This window comes from Talpa europaea (genome assembly GCF_964194135.1).
Source record: "Talpa europaea genome assembly, chromosome: 13".
Taxonomy (NCBI): Eukaryota; Metazoa; Chordata; class Mammalia; order Eulipotyphla; family Talpidae; genus Talpa; species Talpa europaea.
The window spans coordinates 40182140-40206025 of record NC_140080.1 but is presented as its reverse complement, the minus strand read 5'-3'; the positions used below and the strand labels follow the sequence as shown (position 1 = coordinate 40206025).

The 23886-nt window shown below is 40.8% G+C and overlaps 1 protein-coding gene across 2 annotated transcripts in view; it reads left to right on the top strand.

Annotated features, from left to right (window-relative positions):
• Positions 1-8043: 8043 nt before the first annotated feature.
• JAKMIP2 (janus kinase and microtubule interacting protein 2) overlaps positions 8044-23886 on the top strand; it is a gene marked incomplete at both ends in the record, with an annotated part of 61401 nt that continues 45558 nt past the window's right edge. For both annotated transcript variants that reach the window (XM_084252197.1, XM_084252196.1), the window contains 2 exons: positions 8044-8172; positions 20896-21393. In XM_084252197.1, coding sequence (XP_084108323.1) covers positions 8044-8172; positions 20896-21393 — 627 coding nt within the window. The remainder of the gene's footprint in view (positions 8173-20895; positions 21394-23886) is intronic.

Here is a 23886-nt window from a genome sequence, read left to right as displayed (position 1 = left end):
TAAGCCAGAGAATGGGAAATACTGTAGGATCTCCTTATATGTGAAATTTAAAAATAACAAGCTCATAGAAACTAAGAACAAATTGGTGGTTGTCAGAGAACAGGAGTGAGAGGGAATTTGTCAAAAAGTAAAAACTTCCAGTTATAAGTTAAATAATTTCTGAGCATGTAATCTACAGTATGGTGACTAGCATTAACCGAACTATATTATATAAAAGAAAGCTATTAAGAGAGTAAATCTTAAACCTTTTCATCACACACAAAAAAATTATAACTGTGAGATGATGGATGTGTTAACCAATCCTATTGTGATAATCATTTCACAACATAAATCAAATGATTACATTTTATACCTTAAATGTACACATTGTTATATATCAATTATAGCTTAATAAAACTAGAAGGATAAAATATTTGTTTGGAATCTACTTTGTGCCTGCTACTCCTCATGATACCATTACTCTTCTCACTGTGTATGTGTGTCTGGGTATGTGTGGGTGTTTTCCATTTTGAGGGTAACTGTATATACAGCTTTGTTTGGTAGATTTATATTTTATCATCTTCAACTTTAACAAAACACCTTTACATAATCATGGTTCAAGAGATAGTATTGACCTTTTTTGAAGTGATTTTCATATTGCATGTGATCCATGTGAAGATTAGGTAGACCACCTTACTTCCAAAATCCCATCAATCAAAAAATGTAGTTAAGCATTGGCCTCTGGGACAAAATTCAAAACAGAATTCTAAATGTTAAAAAAGGGACTCCCTGGTGGCGCAGTGGTTGAGCGCTGGGTTGCGAAGCTGCCCCCAGCCCCTGCAGCCCCGGTTCAATCCCCAGCTGCTCCCCGGCCACTGGAGGAGGGTCCCACATGACGCTCAGACCTCTCCTGCCGCCGGCTGCTCCCCTCAGCAGTGTACTTCGGTCCTTCTGCCTGCTCGGCTCCCCTCTCTGGCTCTGGTGAATTCTCTCACCCTCCCGCGCTTCTGACTGTACCCAGTGCTTGTATAAATAAATAAAAAATAAATCTTTAAATAAATGTTTTAAAAAATTTACATTTTTCTGTAATTTATTGTACTTCATTATGCCATATTATAAGGAAAAATATTGATGCTGATTTCTCTTTGGTACGGTATGGAAAATTATTTGCAATTCCTTATAACACATCTATATAGCATATCTGATGCTGCTGTATCAAAGATTTTAATGTGCTATAACTTAAGTAATATTTATCCATGTAAACCTTATTCAGAAATTGTTCTTTGGGTCTCCCTGGTGGCCTAAGGATTAAGTCTCAGCACTATCACTGCCACAGCCTGAGTTCCATCCCCATCCAGGGAACTAACCCACATGGCACAGCAGACCTCTCCTGTCTCGCATGCTGCTCCCCTTAGCAGTATATTTCAGTAAGTCCGGCTGTTCTGCTCCCTATTCTGTCTCTGGTGAATCTCCTTAACCCTGTACCTCTGGCCTATATCCCTGTTCTTCCGTGCAAAAAGAAAAAAAAAAATTGTTCCTTTTTAATAGCAAGTACACATTATTCACCTCTTATATAAATTTCTGCTCCTGTCTAGCACTTTGCAAAGGTGTCTTTTAATGTTTCTTCTTTAATTCAAGGTCTTTGAAAATAGTCACCAGAGAAACAACAGAATAGGTGATGTATGTTTCCCTTATACCTAAAGCAGGAAAGATTGCTGTCATTTTAGGGCCTCCCCAGTGGCGCAGCGGTTGAGCGCTGGGTTGCGAAGCTGCCCGCAGCCTCTGCAGCGCCGGTTCGATCCCCGGCTGCTCCCCGGCCACCGGAGGAGGGTCCCGCATGGCGCGCAGACCTCTCCTGCCGCCCGCTGCTCCCCTCAGCAGTGTACTTCGGTCCTTCTGCCTGCTCTGCTCCCCGCTCTGGCTCTGGTGAATTCTCTCACCCTCCCGCGCTTCTGACTGTACCCAGTGCTTGTATAAATAAATAAATAAATCTTTAAAAAAAAAATTGCTGTCATTTTAAATACAGTTCTCTGAAGATGACTGCCTCCAACAATTTGGGTATTTTTCTTTCATTTTGTAGACTAGTTTGTTTTTAATTAACCATTTATTGAGAGCAAGTACCCACTCTAGGCAGGGACTCATGCATGTTTTGCTCTGCTTGTCCTTGACTACATAATAATTTCCTGCTTTGTTTGAGATTTCTTCCCATGTCCAGTGAAGCTGGTACTTCTCACTCTACAATAACTAAAAGATTCTCAACCCAGGAAGGATAAAGCAAATAAGAAAATGTAGCACTGAGAGACTTATTTATTAAACTCATCCTATAAAAGCCTTTGATAAACCAGACAAGAGTACCATGGGAGTAGGACAGCAGCGAGGATCATGACGCCTCAGCATATTGCTTAAAGAGAAAGTTGTTCAATTATATTGTTTAGTTAACTGCTACATCAAGTTTTAACTTCTTTTTATTATTAGTTTATATATTTATATATATATATTTATATATATTTTACATCATTGTTCCTTTTTGTGCGATGTTTGCTTTCTACTGTCAGGTGTATTCCCCGTAAAATTCCCACCACCAAGTCACCTGTGCACCATCACCATAGTCCCTTGTGCTCTTCCCTCCCCTGTTTTGACTCCTCTCCCTTCCCCTCCCCTGAAGAATGTCTCTGATCTATAGTTGCCTGTTAATTTCTTTTAAAGATGTATTTATTTATACAAGAACTAAGGTACAGGCCAGAAGCACAGGAGGATGAGAGTATTCACCAGAGACAGAGTGGGGAGCAGCAGGGGAGACAGGAGAGGTTTGACCCGCCATGTGGGTATCTCCCTGGCTGGCCAGGAATCGAACCTGTGCTGCAGAGGCTGCAGACAGCTCCACAGCGCTGCGCTCAACCCACTGTGCCACCGGGGAAGCCCTAATTTTGTCTTTTTATTCATTTTTTTTTCCTGATCCCTTATTTAGTTCCCCTACATTCCTCCTGTAAGTGACACCCTCTGATATTTTTCTTTTTTCCTACTGGCTTATTTCGCTGAGCATGATCCCTTCTAGCTCCATCCATGTTGCTTCAAATGGCATGAGTTTATCTTTTTTGATCGCCGAATAGTATTCCATTGTGTATATATACCACATCTTCTTGATCCAGTCATCTATTTGGGGCATTTGGGTTGTTTCCATAGCTTACCTATTGTAAATAGTGCTGCAGTAAACATGGGAGTGCAGGTATCCTTTTGAATTAATGTTTTTGTTTTTGTGTTCTTTGCGTAGATTTCTAGGAATCTGAAATCAGAGCATCCGTTCAAGAGTCCAACAAAGTAAAAGAAAATTTCCAAAATAAACCTTGTTATAAATTATCTTTGTAGATACTGTGAAATATGTTCCTCTCTCAGTATTTTCCTTGGATCTGGATGAATGTTTATGAAATAAGACATAGTTTATCCTTGAGTGGCATTCAGTCACCTACAGAATAACTATAATGTAAATGGATTGTGGCCAAAGCCTCATAATTTTTCTTTTCTGCATCTGTATGTGCCTCATTAGCCCATTCCAGCTTCTGCAGCCAGAGACGATTACTGAAACCTAAGTGTTGTCAAGTCACTTCCTTGTTCAAAGCCCATCAATGTGCACACACTGCTATGGGGATAAAGTCCACATGGTTGACATTGTTGACACAGCCTCTACCAGCTGATCCCTGTCTCCCTCTCCAAGCTCATCTCCTGCTCTTTTCCCATTCACTCACCAAGTTCTTGCCTGTATTTTTCTCCAGAACATCATTCATATTCTTTTTTATCTCTAGGCCTTTATACTCATTATTCCCTCAACCTAAAACATTCTTTCCCTTTCTAACCATTCACTGACTGATTCCGTCTCAATTTCCATACCTTTGTTATGTATCACTTTTCCTGAGGAGTTATTCTTGACCCTCCAACACCCCTGTGATTCTCACCTTTTATGAAATTGCTGATTTCTCCTCTGGAAAAGATAAAAACCCCATTTCTCTTGCTTTGCACCCAGATATTTCCTAAATATTTGTGACTTGATGATGAGTAAATTAATTAATGTATGATGAATACATAAGTGTCTTCAAAGTAAAAACTGAAACCCAGATGAGGGAATAATTCATTCCAAGGAGGGTGTGGTGAACAGGTATCAAGGAAGGTAATATGAGATGATCTTAGATGTGGATCCTAAAAAAAATGAGTAGGAGGGAGTTCACCGGGCCCTTGAGGATGGGAAAGAGAATCCCCTCCAGACTGCATGAGCAACATCAGGGGTGTGCAGACTGGATCAGTTCTGAATGAATCCTACTTGCTTTGCCACTTACTTTAGAAATCACTTCTCCTGAGTCTTCCTCGTATGTCTCTTGTGTGTGTCCAGGTACATAAGCTTTCTCTTACACACAACCCTTTATGATGTCTATTTCTAATGTGGTATTTTAAACCTGAGATCCAAAAACCAAATCCATCAAGAATGACAAGCTTTTGATTCTCTTTATATATATAATTATTTCATATGAAAAACATAACATGTTGACTTTAGATAATTTGGGAAAATAATAATTACTGTGTGCTAAAGAGGGCATATGGTAGAAGAAAAGGGGAAAGAGAAGCAAATATAGAGACACACATACAGGCACCTTGCAATCCTGAAAAGTCCTATAACTACTAAGCCAACTAGCAGCATTTCAGAAAATATTAATCTTCTTATAACATATGTAGAACGGCCAGACAGCTGACACCACAGCCATGCCCACCACATTTCCCTTAGGGACACTAGAGCTCCAAGTTTGGACTGGCTTAAACAGCAGCCCTCTCCTTTATATTAAATCACTATATCAAGTTCATGGATGTACAGTGAGACATTTTTCCTACATAGTGTTTAAAAATTGATAACATGTCTGTGCCCATTACCAGGAATAAAGTAAGTTTAATTCATTCATTTTAAGTACTAACAGTATCTTTAAAATAAGATTGGGGAAGGTCTTAGACAAACTAACAAGGCTTTGGTAGAGGGGATTTTTCCAAATACCAATTACAGAGAAGTGTTGAAGCATTTAGCTTCATATGAACTCTAGCTCTTTTATATTACACTTGCTTATCATATCACACTCAGAGGCGACAGCCTTATTGGAAATTACGAGATTAATAATGACTTTATTCAGCTTGTAGCTTAGGGCAGAACCAGCTACAAAACCAGCACTCCTGGGGATTCTGATGCTGTCAGTGTAGGCCCCACTTCCACAAAAGCATTAGCCCAGATCCTTTTCTCTTTCCAAGGAGTGCTGTACTTTTCCTGGCCCATCTTCTTAACACAAATATGTGCTGAATCTGTTCCTTCTTCCTTAAAATCAAAACTGGCTTCTGTCTAATAGTTCAGTCCTGCAAAAAATAGTAACTATGATAATAGTAGTAACAATAATTTGCTAGTCATTTGCCACACACTAGCTCACTTAGCCTTGAAAGAAGTCTGTTAGATAAATATATCCCTTTTGCTTTCTTCCAGTAAGGAGCTTGGAGAGTTTCATTTCTGAGGAATATACAACTAGAAAGTGTGAGTCGAGCTGAACTGCTCTGATTTCAAATTCCCAATTCCTAACCACTTAGCTCTACCATTCTATTTTGTAGACTGGCCCCCAGCTGGCATTTTTATGCCATGGCCCTCTTGTTAGCCTTCCTAGAGTGGAGTAAAATCCTGTCCTCTCATTAACAGTGTTATAGCTGAGAAGCTTTGAGACTGACAGATGTGTATTTGAGATAAAATTCTGTCATTTTATAGCAGAGTGATTTATTTTCATGTTACTACTCTGATCCTCAGTTTTCTTATATAAGAAATGAGTAAATATTTGAAAGTTTCACCTGAATTTAATGTACTAAAGCACAGGGCCTGGCACAGAATAAAAATGCAGTAAGGTAGGTAGTATCATTCAGAGTCACTTCACATTCCACTTTTCTATTGTTTCCATGTATTCTAAGCTCGCTCTCAGCTACTCCTACAGCATTACCAACTATATTATTCACTGCTTTCTAGAAGTAGTTTTCTCTTTATTGATGTTTGTCTCATATTACAGGCTGGAAGCTGCCTGAGGGTAAGTAAGACTGATGCTTATAATTTTAAACACCTATGAAAAGCCAAGAATAGTGCTCAATAGGTAGTGACCATATTTTCTCCACCAAATATGTGGCCACCTTTCTACTAAAGAATTGTGTGGTGTTTTAGAATGTGAGAACCAGTAGAAATTGTAGTTGGTTATTAAAATATTAGGATTTCTGGGATATTTTCACTTTCCTGGATAGACTCTGCCACCAGAATTATAACAATTATAACCTAAGATTGGTAGTATAGAGTCAGTAAATGCTTAGTGAATTAATTTCAATTCTAATAGCAATGTCTGGTGGCCTCTGGAAGTCTCCTGGCTGGATACTATAGTAATTTGGCAAGATTTGTGAAATAAGCATGAAGGAATCTAGCATGGAAAATGGTAAGACAGTTCAATGACTCGAGAGAGGCTGACCCTCCCTTTCCACTAAGACCTCCCTCTTCACTAACCTGTCCTTGTCTCCTTCCCATAGAGACATACTCCAAAGGGGACGGTCCCAGTCCTCTTAGGGATGGCAGAGAGCCTGGGAACGCAGCATGGTGCTCAAGGCTGAATACCAGGTACCTTGAGAGCATACATAGCAGCTGCGGGAACATATGGGCAACCGGTAGGCGTCCCCTTTAGGTCTGGACGGAAGCACCTCCATTTGTACAATATCCAATTTTCTGAAAGGTTGCACTGGAAACTTTCTCTATTATCTTGTCGAGTTTCCCCATTGACTTGGATGGCCTGGTATTCACATTTTTCTGACCTCCTTGTTCCTATGAAGCATTTAGGAATTTGTAAATTAAGATATATCCTTCATTTAGGCTTTCTTCTTGCTGCCGTTCTGTTTAGCATTCATCATCCTTTACCTTAGCAAGTTCAGAGGCCTCCTACCCAGACTCCCTGACTCCATGGTCTCCCCACTTTGACCAGAAAAAGCACACAGAGCTCTCTCTGCCAGGGCATCTACCTGCTGAGAACTTCAACAACTTAGGGGAAAAAAAAAGAAACTATTCTAAAATCCTTAGCTTGTCATTCCAGGTCTTCCACAATCTATCATTTCCATTTCATTCGCTCCCATGTACCATATTGTAATTAACCAGTCCCCACTTTCCTCCCAAAATAGTTATTGTGCTTTCTCTTAGCTGTATCTCAGCACTGGGCATTTCTGTCACCCAGGATGCTTCATCTATTTCTCCATCTCTTGACATCCTCCCTTTCCAGATCAATGTTGCCTTCTTCAAGGGGCCTTCATTACTCACCCCACTAGAAGGACAAGGCCTTATCTACATTTCTGAAACAACTGGTGTTTACAGTTTTTAGATAATGGTGATGATGATAATGATGATGGTGATATAGGTAGGTAGGTACGCAGATAGACAGACAGACAGAGAGGTGGGGCGGCTCTCCCCACCAGAGAGGTGGGGCCCATGTGGGGCGGCTGGGAAGAGATTAGAAAAAAATGAATAGAATAGGCAAAGTCCTAGTGGGAAGGGAGAATGAATCAGAACATTAAAACATGTTCCTTATGGCCAGATTATTAGTGAGTGAAATGGAGGTGATGAGGTGAGGAGAATGGGCAGATTTGGGCATGAGGAGCACTCCAAGATGTGAAAGATACACTCCTAGGTTTTTGGAGGATTTTACACAGACACTGATATGACTTGCTTTTTGGAAAGATCCTTCTGTATTTGTGTGAGAAGGGGGTGGGAGATCCTGGAGATGTGAGCCCTCAGGACGAGGCTCTCACAGGCAGCTCAGGCTGAGAGCTACCAACTGACACACTCAGCCTAGGACTTTGCCACAACAGTAACTGCTGTCTCCCCTCCTCAGGGCTTCCAGGGCAGCAGCTGAGGAAACCTTACCAAGGAGCACCACGCAGTAGATACAGAAACATCACACTCTGGGATAAGAAGCAGTAACATGGCAGCGCCTGTTTGAAAGGAATTAAAAATCAGACACCATTTAGAAAGGAACAATGTCCAAGAAAGGGCGAAACAAGGGCGAGAAGCCCGAGGCGCTCATTGTCGCCCTTCAAGCTGCCAACGAAGACCTCAGGACCAAGCTCACAGACATCCAGATCGAGCTGCATCAAGAGAAGTCGAAGGTGAGTGAGGGCCACTGAGGCTGTGGCCTTGAGAGCGGCACTGGCCCAGCTCGATGGGCTCCTCCTGCCGACTGGCAGAGAGGGCCACGACCACTGTCCATCCGGAGATCCTCTTGTGTGTGGCAGGAAAACTGAGCACAGGATACACAGAAGGTGAGAATCACTTGCTCGTGAGACTAATCTCTGCCTCTTGAGGAAGCCAGATATAAAAATTGAGATGACTTCTCCCAGCACAACTTCCCAAGTCATGGTAGTTCTATGACCTTGAGCCAGTTCTACTTCTGCCCTCTCTAAGTGTTTCCCCCACAGCGTTTGGAGCAATCTCTTGTTACTACTCAAAATCCTCTAATGGCTTCCTTCCTCCCTCAATAGGAGGATTCTCCCTACCACAGCACATTACCTCCTGACTCATCCTGCTGCTCTGCTTGATCATTCTGCTGGCTCAAGAGAGAGCTGCAGATCATATTCAGGGCCTTCATCCTTTCGCTTCCCAGAGTCAGCTACTTGCGGCTGCCTCACCTCCTTCCAGTGTCTGCTCATGTACCATTCATCTGACCACTGTCAAGAGCAGAACACGTCTCGTGTCCCATCACTCCTCATGGCCTGGCTGTTCTTGATTGATTTCATCTCAATTTATATTTTTTTTAAAAGTTTTTTTTTTTTTTATTTTAAGATTTATTTATTTATTTATTTTGTTTATACATGCACTGGGTACAGTCAGAAGCGCGGGAGGGTGAGAGAATTCACCAGAGCCAGAGCGGGGAGCAGAGCAGGCAGAAGGACGAAAGCACACTGCTGAGGGGAGCAGCGGGCGGCAGGAGAGGTCTGCGCGCCATGTGGGACCCTCCTCCGGAGCAGCCGGGGATCGAACCGGCACTGCAGAGGCTGCGGGCAGCTTCGCAACCCAGCACTCAACCGCTGCGCCACCGGGGAGGCCCTCAATTTATATTTTTATTGTTTATGTTTATTTTATTGTTTCATGCTTGTTTCTCCCCAAGCAATTGTGATCTTTATGAAAGCAGACATTAACGAAATTTCCTCTGCGTCTCTAGGCTCTAAAATAAATGCCCAGAATCAAAAAGCTCAACATCTGTTTATAAGCAGAGGAATGAAGGAAAGATGGTTCCTTCTTCATAACTTAATCTCTTTATCAGTAATATATGCTATTTGTAGAGTTGTAATGAGGTTTAAATTAAACAAGTGTGTGAGGATTAATTCACAACATTTTTGTCAAATGCTTAGAGAGCTGCCCGATACAAAGTAAACTCTCAAAAAAATATTTGTGGTAATATACTTACTGAAATACTCTGCACTTGAGCCAATTGCTAACTGGACACAGGAAAGTCTCTTTACTGCCCTGAATCTCATCTCTTAAATAGACATACTACACTTACCTGTCCAGACTGGTGTGGATATAATATAGGGTTATGAACAGAGAAGTATTTTGGAATATTGGCACATGTAAGATATTTTTATACTCTGCAAACCAGAGACAACCATGTCATTGTAAAGTTGCTTTACCTGATTGTTCCTTCAACAGTGAGAGAATATTCCTGATAAAGCTGTAGATCACAAGCCAACACATGTCCTTACTCTTCTTCATCTACTTCCTTCTTCCTTGACATTACTATTAAATTTTCATTAGCCGTTTTCCCAAAATCTGTTTCTCCCAGTTTCAACAATAATAGAAAGCCCCTCACCTCCTGACTCAGCTAAGCCTAAACCCTCGGTAGACAGATCTCAATGTAAAGTTTGTGAAGAAACTTTTATAGTTTTCATGAACCTAAAAAGAACATCATGTGGTTTCAAAACAAAACAAAAAATAACAAGAAAAACCAACATTTGCTTGAGAGTCAGAACACTGGGGCTTTGTCTATATCTTTCCTTGGGGACAGATTTAAATGTCTGTTTCTTAGTCTGTGATTCAGATGACTGAGTCTGCTTCCCCATGTCTGTAGCTTTCAATATCTGTGCCTTAAAATAATCTGGGGGAACTTGTTGAAAATTGAGACCCACAATCCAAAGATTCAGCTCAAGTAGGTGGAGTGAGGACCAGGATTGGCAATTGTAGCAAGCAGTCCAGGGACCGGGCGCAGGTGGCTCTCAGATAAACGTTCCTCTCCGAGACTCCTGCCAGGTCTGACAATCTATGACCATTTCATTGGTTTTAACTTTCCCTGGGGGCACCCTAACATTTCAAGGGAGGCAGACTCCTTTAATTGTAGTAACGACAGGATGACAAATGACATTCATAGAAGAAGCCTGTCGGTCAGGGGACTGGGAACCGTAAACTGCTGTTGATTTACAGAGAACAAACTCATGAGATTTCAGAGCCTGAGGCCTGATAGATCACACTGCTGCCAATTTTCCACATGTTCAAGCCTTTTAAAGGGGGTGACTCTCTAGTGCAGACAGGGCTGCCTGTTTATCCAGGGACTGGCAACTGGCCCTGGCATCTCAGCCCAACCTCTTTCCCTTTGACAAGAGACCAGAGGCAGCCCCTGAACAAAAGCTCTGCGTTCAGCCTTCCTGCTACTGGCTGCCCACAAGCCCCTCTCCCATGGCAGTTCATGGCAACCCCAGTGCAGGAGCTAAAGCAAAGCCTCACTGCCTGTCAGCAGCTTTCCCCAAAGAGCAAAGGGAATTTAGAGGGCAAATAAGTCATAAAGCAGTTTTATTAAAATAAATATAATTGTGCTTTCCAAGACCCAGGCTTTCAGAGCAAGAATATGAACGATGCCAAGATGTGAGTTCACACTCTCGTTTTGGCCCTGAGGCTGTGATAATAAAATGCCAATTAGGCTACCAGAGAGTAGACTAGTTAAGAGTGTAAACCTTTGGGCATTACTCATTTTTCCAGAAAGACAAATCATCCCATTGACATTTACAAAACACACTTTGTGTAGGGCAGGGTCATAAATACTTGGGGCTGGAAATATAAATATCTGTACTGTATTGGAGCTTCATTATCTGTCACACACAGATAATGAGCACTTTTCATCCTCACATAACCCCAATTCTTTTACTTGACACCTGAGTGATTCTGGGCAGGCAATGAAATCCCTCTGTTTTCCTTTCCTTATCAAATGGGGTAATAGTAACATCTGCTTCATGAGGGTATAATTGTAGGTGTCAACTCCCGATCAGTTAGTTTTGTGAAGCCTGTTAAGTGTTTTCAGTTGTCTCATCTCATCTTCACTACCACCCTCTGAAGTGGGTGTGCTGTTACCCCCATTTTACAGATGAGGAAACTGAGGCTCAATGAGGCACAGTAATTCACCCAGTTTCACATGCTAGTAAGTGGCAGAGCTGGTTCTTCAACTCTCCTTCCCTCTCCTCCAAAGTTTATGCTCTTTTTTCAAAAATTTTCCAGTTTCATTTATTTAGCATATAATGACATTAGTTTTAGGTATAGAATATAACGACTTGATGTATGTATATATTGCGAGATGACTACAAGAAGTTTTGTTAACATTTGTCATATCACATAGTTTTTTTTTTTTGTGATGAGAACTTTTAAGGTTTAGTCTCCTTGAAATTTTCAAATCTACACTTTCATACTGTTAACTACAGTTGCCTCGCTACATATTACATTACCAGAAAGTATTTATAAGTTGTATTTGTACCTTTTGACTGTCTGCCATCACCCATTTCATTACCCTCTTCAACGCCAGCTCCTTCTCACCTCTGACAGCCACCAAACTGTTCTTTGCATCTAGTGATCATTTTTTTGTAGATCCCATGTCTAAGTGACATCCTGCAGTATTTGTTGTTTTGTCTCACTTATTTAGCAAAAGATCTTCAAGGTCCATCCATGTGATCACGAATGATGAGATTTCCTTCCTTTTTTATGACTGAATAATATTCCTATATATGCACAGTCATGCATCACTTAATGTGTCTTGATCAGTGATGGGTAGCAGATATGATGGTGGTCCCAAGAAGCTGGGCCATCTGTAGCCTAAGTGTGTAGCCGACTGACCATCTAGGTTTGTGAAATTGCACTCTATAAAGATTCGCACAACTACAAAAACATCCAGTGGTTCATTTCTTAGAATGTATCCCGGTCATTAAGTGGCTCTACCTGGCTCTACATACCACGTTTTATTTATTCACCCATCGATGGAAACCAAGTTGTTCACGTCTTGCAAAGCCTATGCTCTCAGAAAATGTGAAGATCTTGAAAACACAGAACACTTTAGGCAGAAGAATAGCAAAACTTTTCTTTCCACTATTATGCAAATTTAAAATAGAGAAACAAAAGTGGGGGGGAGGGGTGTGAGACATTCCCATATCCTTTTCCTGTAGCTGTCTGCATATCCACCCCAGGAACATGAAACAGAAATATTAGACACAGTCAATTCTAACTAGTTGAAATTATGTAAAAGATTTGCCAAACACTGATAGTGATGAACCTATGGATAAGTAGGTCATTTTGACTCAACTCCAGGCATAAGGAGAGAGAAGTTGGAGCTAGAGAATTCTGTGCTGGAGGGGAAAAGAGCACAGAGTCTTTAGGCTGTTTGGCCTTATCATTTCTGGGTCTGCATTTTTAAATCCATGAAATGAGCAGATGGTGAATAAAATAGAAGCTAATTTAGGTCCTTCCAAATGGTAGGAATTTTTAAGGAAAGAAAATTGTCCACGCTAGCTCTTCCTACCTTGAGACTATCCTCAGGATCATCAGGTGTCAGGCCTTCCCTGACCACCCAGTCCAGGTAACATAGTGCCCCAGATCCCTTACTTAGCTACATCATGCTGTTATATTTTCATTATAGAAATCTGTAGCTCTGAAATTATGTTTACCATTTATTGCCTGCCACCCCCACCCCAATAAAATATAAACTTCCTATGGGAAAGGGACCTTACCCTTACTCTGCTTAAGGTATCCCCAGTGTTTTGAAGAAGTTTGGATAATACCACTCCCAAGTCCCTTCTTCCCTGGAGGTTTTATGGAAAAAAAAAAAAAAAATCACTGGAACAAGTTAATCCTATGACAGAAGGAGGAAAAGTCACAACTCCCCCATATTTCCTCTTCTGCCCGAATTCTAGTCTGGCCTTAGAAAAATGCCAACATTGAAGGAGTTTTCATGATTGCTTTTAAAAACTTTCCCAACAACCCTATGGCATAAGTACAATTATAGTATTTCTGTAGGTGAGAAACCCCAGGCTTGGGCAGAGAACGGGTCTCCACCCAGATCTGTCTTTTTCTTGTACAACACTGAACAATCAGGCCAAAGCATTTTCCTCTGTTTGTCACTTCTCCGAGCACCATGAGGCCATGATCCACTATGCAGTGTGTGTGAGCACAGCAGGGATTGCTATGAGACCTGAAATCCACCCTCTGCTTTCCCAGGGCTTCCGACTCTCCCTCAGAGGCAGCTAGAGCTATGGTGAACCACAGCAGCTCAGTGACAGAGGGGGTAGGGGGGCCAGGGGTGGTCAGGGGAGCAGAGAACCGGGCTCTGCTGGTAGAGGCAGCAGGGCTGAGCCTCTGGGAGGATGCAGCTCTAGGCTGGAAGTTTCTAGCACTGGAAAGGCCTTTCCTACTGCAGAGCATTTTCCCTGTCTTCACACAACGCTGGGACAAAGGCAGGGCACAATTACTGTTCCAGTTTCACTGAGGAATAAAATAAATTCTAACTGTTAACTGTTGAATTCATTTGCTCCCAGTGGCACACAGCGTAGAGGAGCCAAAATGGGAATTGCAGTGTTCTCGAGGCAACCTGAGTATCTTTCTCCACGATGCTCTGTGGCCTCTGGGGCACATTCAGAAAATCAGCCAGCCCTCTCTCTCTTTAAGTAACTCCTGCAGAGCTCCAGGTGCAAGGCCGTATTTGGGGTATTATATTTCTTGCTATCTGCACCTTTGGTATTGCTCTTAGGGAGCATAAGTAGCTAACAACAAGAAATGAAAAAAGAGAATCCTCTGTACTTGTCCAGGCTGTATAAAAGCCCCCTTACAAGACAGCTTCCTATAGTGTCAGCTTTTCCCGCCATATCTCCTATTTGAGAGTGACTTAGAGCCCTTGAAAATCCCTGGCGGCCTACTGTGATTTAGATCTCCAGGGCAGCCAATGCAGGTAATCCAAGATAAAGCTTTTGTTGGCTTGTCTTGCCTTGATAACCTCTCAACCCTCCCTTCCTGTGACGGGTTGGCCAATTTTTAATCCTAAATTTCTAAGGTCATATTAAAGCTCAACATTACCATCTTTATCTTGGCAGAATTCACCTTGGCAATTTTCTAGAATTAGGACAGAGGAAATGACAAGGGGAATCATGACTTTCCCTCCTTCTGTCACAGGATTAACTTGTTCCAGTGATTTTTTTTTCCCATAAAACCTGAGGAGAAGAAGGGATTTGAGACTTGCATTATTCAAAGCCTTATTCAGGGTTCACCTCCTTGCCCTGGCCCACCTTGAACCCCACTCCTTCTGCTTACCCATCATCTAAATTAAATCCAATCTCCAAATTAAGGTTGGATGCCACTGATGCCAGGTAACTCAAGACATCCTGAAGAAACCTAATGCTATCTTTGAACATCTCTTTGTTTGGAAAATAATCTTTATGGTTTTACTATTGCAATAATGATCATGTTGATCTTACCACAGTAATAGGGGTACTTATATTGTTGGTGGTATTAATGTAGCATTGCATGATGTAATATTAATTATACAATAATATTCATCAAAATTAATATTGTAACGTCTTCCGTAGATTAATAATGATCCTGTGTGTGCCAGCCTTTTCCAGAGGACTTTTGGTTTTTTTTTTTTTTTCCTTTAACAAAGTCTTAATTTTTTTACATTGCTATTCATTTTTGTACAGTATTTGATTTCCCTCCTCAGGTGTTGTCTCCACAAGTATCCCACCACCACATCACCTGTGAGCCATCGCCATGGTCTCTTGTGCTCCTCCCACCCCCGTTTTGATCCCTTTTCCTCCCCATCCCCTGCTTTAAGCCTCAGATCTATAGTTACCTACAAGTTTTGTATTTTTTTGACCCTTTGTTCGGTTTCCCTATATTCCTCCAGTAAGTGAAACCATCTGATATTTTTTTTTTTCTCCTGACGTATTTCACTGAGCATAATCCCTTCCGGCTCCATCCACATTGCTGCAAATGGCATGAGTTTTTCTTTTTTGATTGCTGAGTAATTTTATCTTTTTTGATTGCTGAGTAATACTCCATTGTGTATATATGTACCACATTTTCCTGATCCAGTCATCCATTTTGGGCATTTAGTAGTTTCCATATCTTAGCTATTGTAAATAGTGCTGCAATAAACATAGGAGTGCAGGTTTCCTTTCAAATTAATTTTTTTTTTTTTGTACTTTGGAGATTCCTATGAGCAGAATTACTGGGTCATATGGTAGATCCATTTTTAATAATTTGAGGGTCCTCACCCAGCTTTCCATCATGGTTGGGCCAGTTTGCATTCCCACCAGCAGTATAGGAGAGTTTGTTTTTCTCTACATCCTTGCCAGCATTTGTTGTTGTCAGTTTTTTTAATGTGGGCCATTCTTACTGGCATGAGTTGGCATCCATTGTGGTTTTGATTTGCATTTCCCTGATTATAAGTGATGTTGAACATTTTTTCAAATGCCTGTTGACCATCAGCATTTCCTTTTTTGTTTTCCAGAGGACTTTTGGTACATTAGCTAAGCCAGTCCTCACAATGACCATGAGAATTGTGGATCCTAATTGACAGATGAGAAATTGAGGCTGAGGGAGGTGAAACATCTTGCTTGAAGTTTCAGAGCCAACAAGGATTTCTGAGTCTGACCCACAAAGGGCTCTAATAAGTCCTCTTATGTCATTTATAGAGAAACTGTTCTTCACTTTTCTCAGTTGAAATGCAGATGAAACAAATACTAACTACATCACAGAGTTTCTAAGGACATTAAAAGTAGTGACATGAGTAAAACCTTTAGAAAGAAGGCCTCCATAAATGCTGTTAATGGGATCCAGCTGAAATTTTTCTCCATCAAACATTTCCACTACTCAAAGTTGACCTTCCTAAATAATTTTTTTCCAGTTCAAATTTTATTATTATCATCATTTTCATTGTTACTCAGGAATAGTTCATCTTTTTATAGACTCATTACCATGTATTGTATTAAGAGTTTAAAATCGGGCCTCCATGGTGGCGCAGCGGTTGAGCGCTGGGTTGTGAAGCTGCCCGCAGCCTCTGCAGCGCCGGTTCAATCCCCAGCTGTTCCCCTGCTGCTCCCCGGCTGCTCCCCGGCCACCGGAGGAGGGTCCCACATGGCGTGCAGACCTCTCCTGCCGCCCGCTGCTCCCCTCAGCAGTGTACTTCGGTCCTTCTGCCTGCTCTGCTCCCTGCTCTGGCTCTGGTGAATTCTCTCACCCTCCCGTGCGTCTGACTGTACCCAGAGCTTGTATTAAAAAAAAAAAAAAAAAGAGTTTAAAATCTATTTCCTCAGTGATGCAATCTGAGCTGCAAATAATTTTCAGGGAATTATTTTACACAAAATTTTTGTTGGCTCTTTTTTCCTCTCAGTGTCAATCACATCCTTTGTATCTGCTTTATCGTGAAACACTTCTCAAGCTTTTAAAATAAAATGATACCTGGAAATTCTGCAAAAACTATGCCAGTTTCCATGACAACTAAAATAAGTCTATATAAAAAATGTCAGCTGTAATTCAGTGCTTTAGAATTTTCTTCAGGTTCTATGGATTCATTTAAGTGATATACAGAAAGTCTAGTGTTTGCTTGTATTTGTTGTTGTCTTCATGTCAGAATATATTTTCCATTCACCTATATTTTCACATTTTTTTCTTTTTTCCTTTACCTCCTTTCTGTCTACACAAGAAAGATTAGTACTTGCAATTTGAGAGAAAGGACAGAATCAGAAAGTGTTATAATTAATGCACCTGCAGAGAATTTGACATAAGTAGTTCTAAATCATGAGTATCCCCTTTTATATCCATTAATATTATCTTACACTTCATAGCACTTTATAGTTCAAGGTTTTTTTCTCATACATTATCTAGATTAATCCTTTAAAAAAGCCCTGTATAGGTATTTTTAAGTGCAATCAAAGATTCTCAAAATAACTTTCTTAGAGATATCTGACGGTGAAGTTGAAATGCAAGCTCACAATTCCTTATTGTTTAGCTATTTTTATTACAATTTTTCACTGTTCTAGGAGGAACTGCTCAAACTTCCCATAGTAACTTATTACCCAACTTTTCCAAATACGTAATATATCCTGCTGAAATTGAAAATGACTGATTTCCTAAAGAAAATTGAAAATTGATCCAAAGTACAATTTTCCTAAGGTCCTATGTGCAAAGCACCTTATCAGCACTTCGAAATCATCAAAAAATGAGACCCTTCTATTAAAAAACTGTGTTATGTAGAAGCAAACTTTCTCTCTAAAGAGTAAGATAGTAAAAATTTAGGGGCCTCCCTGGTGGCACAAGGGGTTAAAATGCAGCACTATGAGGCTCTCTGCAGCCACTGCAGCATGAGTTCAATCCCTGACCAGGGAGGTGACCCACATGGCACAGCAGACCTCTCCTGATTCACCCGCTGCTCCCCTCAGCAGTGTATTTCAGTCAGTCCACCTGTGCTGCTCCCCACTTTGCCCCTGTTGAATTTTCTCACTGCCTCCACCACAGATACACCTCTGGCCTGTACCCCAGTTCTAATATGCATAAATAAGTAAATCTTTTTTTAAAAAAAGATAGTAAAAATTTAGACTTTCTGGCCAGACAGTCTCTGTAAAACTACTCAAATTCATTGTGATGTGAAAGCAACCACAAGTGATATATGCAAATGAATGGCCATGGCTGTGTTCCAATAAAACTTTATTCACCAAAATTGGGGACAGGAAAGATTTGGTGAGTGGGCCATTGTTTACCCAACCTCAGTATAGAGGAATCCATTTCAGTTTATTTTAGGAAACTGGAGAGTAAGATTTAGATTTAGGTGATTGTTGAGCAGGAATAGAACAGACTAGAACCAGGCTTTACTAAAAAAAAATGTCACCATTACTGACCCTATTGAAGCACAGAGAAAAGCATCACGGAGAGGACAAGTGAGCTTTCTTATGTTTGTGGGGTGTATGGTTTTACATAGGAAGAGATGAGGGCCTGCTCTGGGTAACTGCAAGGTGTTCTCTCTAACCTGTAAGACATGATATATTATTCTTATCTCTGGTTAGAGGACTGGTCCAGGGAACATACTGACATATGTTCTTTAATCCACACACATTCTTTTGTTCCTTATTATAAATTGTGCTGGCAACCATTGGGTAGACAGAGATGAACAAGGCTCACTGGTGGCCTTTTAGGAGTTTCCAATCTAAGCTAAGAGTTGGAGAGGAAATGGTAAGGACAGACAAGGGTGCTAAAAAAAAAAAATATGGGAAGTACCAGTATGGAGGGATTAGCAAAATGTACTGAGAACACAAAGTCAAGAGAATGAGCTTTGTCCTGAGCAATCAGGGTGGTGTGACTGAGAGGTTGACATCTTTCAGAGTCATTTGGAGTGACAGGATACCAAAAGGAGCTGAAGGAAGGGCAAATCAGGAAGAGGAAACTGTAGGCACATAGGCACATGCGTACATAGACAGGGGGCCTAATCTCCTGTGAATGGGATGTAGGTGTGACTGGGGAGTAGGAATGGGAGCTGGAGGTCCAACCAAGTCTTCTGAAAATCTGAAATGTCAAGCTGAGGTATTAGGATTTTAGTCCACAGCAGAAAGGAGCCCTGGGTGATTCTTGAGTAGGCATAAAATAGATCAGAACCAGCTTTTACTAAGAAAATATCACCATAAGTATGGGGAAAACTAGATTCATTACAGGAACCTCCAAGAACTCTAGAGTGGTGCTGTCTGAGAGGACAATAAGAGCTCCAATGCAAGCCATGTATACGATTTTTAAATTTATTGTAACTGTAATTTTGAAAAGTGAAAAACAGAATTAGTTTTAATAGTATATATTATTTAACCTAATTTATCCAAAATATTTCCATGTGTAATCAACATATAAATTTAATGGAGATATTTTACATTCATTACCTCATACTAAGTCTTTAACATCTGGAGTATAAATTATACTCAGACCAAGAATGAACTCTGATTTTGATTTCCCAAGGACCCAGTGTGGCTGGTAGGCACCATTTGGACAGCTCCATTCTAGAGGATATTTGATTAGATTTCCAGGCATGATCAAGCGGGAGGCATGATCAGAGACAGTCATTTGAGGTTGGCTGGCTCCTTATTTTGCTAAGTGTTGTTGTGCCCTGAGTTCTTTAGAATAACCAATATGGAAATATTATGTCTTTAAAATGAAATATTCATAAAATGCCACCTAGAAAATACTATTCTAACTCAATGTAGGTTAATAATTAAGGTAAGTGAAGTCTCAGAAACTTGACATTATAATTTTAATGGTTTCAATGGGAGTGTGAATCTTAACATTTATGAGCTGATTATTTTATGAAATCCTTTCAATTTTACAAATGGCAGAGACTCAAAATCACTGAACTAAATATTACTGCTAGGGCTGCCCAATTCTTTCCTTTCTCCAGGTTAGTTTGTGTGTGTGTGTGTGAGTGTGTGCATGCATACAACAGAGATTGAGAAAAGCAAAGACAGGCAGCAGAGATGGGAGTAGGTAGGACAAAACAGTGGGAGCTGAGAGGTATTTCCAAGCAACAAATGCCAGGGTCCCATCCTGATCGACTAAATCAGACAGACCCGCAGCCAGATTAAGGGAGAGGCATTGCTAATCATAGGGAGACCTATATTATCATGGAAAATGTAAAATAACACACACTTTTTTAAACCGGAATACCTGGAAGGTAAAAAGGTTAGGAGGAACACTTTATTAAACTACTTGGAGTATTGGCTTGGGAATAAGAGTGTGGGAGAGAAACATACATAGAGAACATCCATAGAACACGCAGAAATAACAACCACCACTAAACTTTCTTAACAGACGGAGTACCCAATCAACTACATTTGTGTGTGTGTGTGTGTGTGTGTGTATGTGTGTGTGAAGCTTTGGAATGGAACCCTGTTGCCACAATAAGAAAGGTAAGTTTGAGGCTGCATCAACTGTCTTCATTCTTCCCTTCCCTGTTAGCAGCCTTATTGTCTCTTCAAATAAAGAAGAAAATGAGAAAATATTTCATATTTTTAGGCACCAATTTATTAATCTGATTATAATATCGAGCTATGAACTATCTGGAAACAACCCCATTTACCAGTTGGATCTAGTTAAGGACTTCTGGTCTAAAAAGCTCCCCGGCTGATCTGTTTTGAGCTCTTCCAATTGGGCTGAAAACCATTTGTAGCAGATCTTCCTAATTTTAGTGTGTGTACCAGCTGCCTAAGCATTTGTGAAAGTGCATGGTCTGATTCATAGGTCTGGGATGAGCCCTACATTCTGCCTTTATTGATAAGCTTCTAGTGATGCCTGAGCCGCTTGTCTGCAGACCACACATGGAATAGTAAGGCTCCAGAACATTAAATATTTGCCTGAAAAAGTAATGTAAGCATCCTCAGGTGTTTCCTCTTTCACACAGTGTATTCCCAGCTTTAAAGCCTGTGGTTTCCTCCCCTCAGAGCTCACATTTGAAAAGAGATGAGGAATTAAGAGATCACAGGGGTCCAAGCCACAGATCCTGCCTACGAGCAACCTTTCCTTTGAGGCTTATTCTTTTCATCCTCTCCTCTCCCTGCCTTTAGGTATCTAAGCTTGAAAGAGAGAAGACTCAAGAAACCAAAAGGATTCGTGAGCTAGAGCAGCGCAAGCACACAGTCCTGGTGACAGAACTTAAAGCCAAGCTCCATGAGGAGAAGATGAAGGAGCTGCAGGCCGTGAGGGAGAATCTCATCAAACAGCACGAGCAGGAGATGTCAAGGACAGTGAAGGTGCGGGATGGGGAGATCCAGAGGCTCAAGTCAGCCCTGTGTGCTCTCCGGGATGGCAGCAGTGACAAAGTAAGGACAGCGCTCACCATTGAGGCCCGGGAGGAGGCCCGGAAACTGTTTGATGCAGAGCGCCTTAAGCTCTTACAGGAAATTTCGGACCTGAAAACTGCCAAGAAGCAGGTGGACGAGGCTCTAAGCAATATGATCCAAGCGGATAAAATCAAGGCAGGGGACCTCAGGAGTGAGCATCAGTCCCACCAGGAGGCCATCTCGAAGATCAAGTGGGAGTCAGAGCGGGATATCCGGAGGCTGGTTAGTAACCCGAAGCAGTAAAGCAGAGCAGAATCCTTCTCTGCCCAGCTTTTGGAATGCGTGGGATTTGCTTTTTCAGGTGTTTTTCATAAGTGGATTAGGAACATTGCTCTGTGTGCATTATTGTCTGGTGCTCTATCTAAAGTACAAGACAGATCGGTAAGTAGGTAGGTAGGGAAATATGGAGGTAGATATGACTGGGCCTTACTTGGAACTGCAAAATGTGAAAAAAATTGCAATCACCTATCTTATAAAAACTGGATTTTCTGGGCCTCTCCGGTAGCGCAGCGGGTTGAACGCAGCGTTGTGAAGCTGTCCGCAGCCTCTGCAGCGCCGGTTCAATTCCGGGCTGGCCAGGGAGATTCCCACATGGTGCAGCAGACCTCTCCTGTCGCGCCTGCTGCTCCCCTCAGCAGTGTATTTCAGTCAGCCTGCCTGTTCTGCTCCCTGCTGTTTCTGGTGAATCCTCTCACCCTCCTGCACCTCTGGCCTTCACTCCAGCTATTGTATAAATAAATAAATCTTTTTAAAAAAACCTGAATTTTCCAGTCTCACTCGTATGGAGAGTGTCTTCCCCTGATTTCTTGGGTGTCTATAGAAATATTCTAAGTCTTGAACTCTTACACCATCATCATGTTTTTGTGGGTTTCCCATTATTAAAATGTTATTGAGTTTTTATAGGAGATGGGGAAGTGGCTCCGGCTTTCAAGATGTCTGAAAATGGCAGCCACAGGGAACATCCTGCATGATTCACCTGCCTGCTTTCCAGGAACTATGTCTGAAAGAAAGAAATAAAGCCATAAAATCCCTAGGTGTTTTAAAAATAGATCTTTTTCCCCAAACAAACAAAGGTCATTATAATTTTTTAATTGGATGTCATTCCCAAGTAGCTTATTTGCTCTTACCAATTTCCAAGACTTTCTTCAACCCCTACAGAGTTGGGCCTTTGTTTTTCATATGTACAACCAAAAACCATTTTGGTCTCTCATTGTGCTTTAAAATAAAACATGCTGTTGTTTGACAGCTATAATGTCCTAGGTTGACCTTGTCCAATTATTTTAGAAGGAAAAACAGTTAAGTGCATCTGTTCTCAGAATGTCTAGCATTGGTTACATCTTATCAAATTAACCATCTTTTATAATGTACTTCCAGCTTCTCTAAAACCAATATATTTTTAGGAAAACTTCACTTTCCTTCTTGTGTCTATGAAGTTTGAGCAATTTTTAAAGAATTTTAATTATGCTCCCTGGAAATATCTCTAGGATTTCAATTTTAAGTAAACATGGATTCCTTAGAACATTTTACAAAGCTAAACATATGTCATTTTCTTTGTTCTACAATATAGTGTGACCGTAAAATGTTGCCTTTGCCACACTTTCTGAATTCTTTATTTGCAATTTATTCTATTGCACTGGTTGGCAATAAAGACCAAACACAGTGCAGATACACTGGTCTCTGCCCTGTGTTTGATTTTGGAAATGTCACGATAACTGGTGAAGAAAGAATCAGAATTGTGAACTCTGGAGTCAACAGGTAGGTCAATGAAAAGGAAGTTTTACACAAAATATTTTGGTTTATTTATGATTTTCAATGTAAAATCTACAAATCTATTCACTTGTTGGTCTGTAATTTTTCCATGACTTTCTTTTACTGGCACATTGCTGACATAGACCTGAAATCCTTCTTAATAACAAATCTAAGCCACATGGCGAACAGAATAACATGGGCAACATTTTTGATAATGCAGATGCACTTGTCTTATTTTCTCCCTTCTTATTCTGGCCCTACCTTCAGCAGCAAGAGATGAGAACTGTTCTGTCTAAAAAATTTCCCCAGGGAATTCTGTATGTTCTCATCTAAGAAGAAGAACTTTGGAAGATTTTTGGTATTCAGAGTTCAGAGTCCAGGCTTTTCATCCCTATACAATAGAGCCTCCTTGACACCTGTTACTGGATATCCCACAGAAAATCCCTTGGGGAAGTGATGGAAGTATAAGGATAATGTTGAAGATAGTATAGCATAATGTCTAATAGTTTGAGTTCTAGAGTTAGAAGACTGACTCAAGAACTGGATTCAGCAGCTATTAACTACATAACTGTGACCAATTTCTTTAACTTTGGGTTTTTGGTCATCATCTGTAAAATGGTGAAAAACAAACCTCCATGGTACGATAGTTATAAATGAGACAATATGTGTGAATCTCTGAGTTTAGTGCCGTGGGTATAGGTGAATATCATTAATTTTCGGTTATAATGGTGAAGATGAGAATGATTCTAGGCATGAATGATTTCCCAGCAGAACTGACTAGGAACAAGTAGATATGGAGCTATGGCAAACTGTAAATACCAGCGTAGATGACAGGCTTATCAAATGAATGGGCTACTTAGTTAAGAATAACACTGGACTCAAACCATCTACAACAAATAAGAAGCTAAAGACAATGCTTTTATTCCATATTAATAGAAGAGTGTTTGATTCCTCAAGTTACCAGAT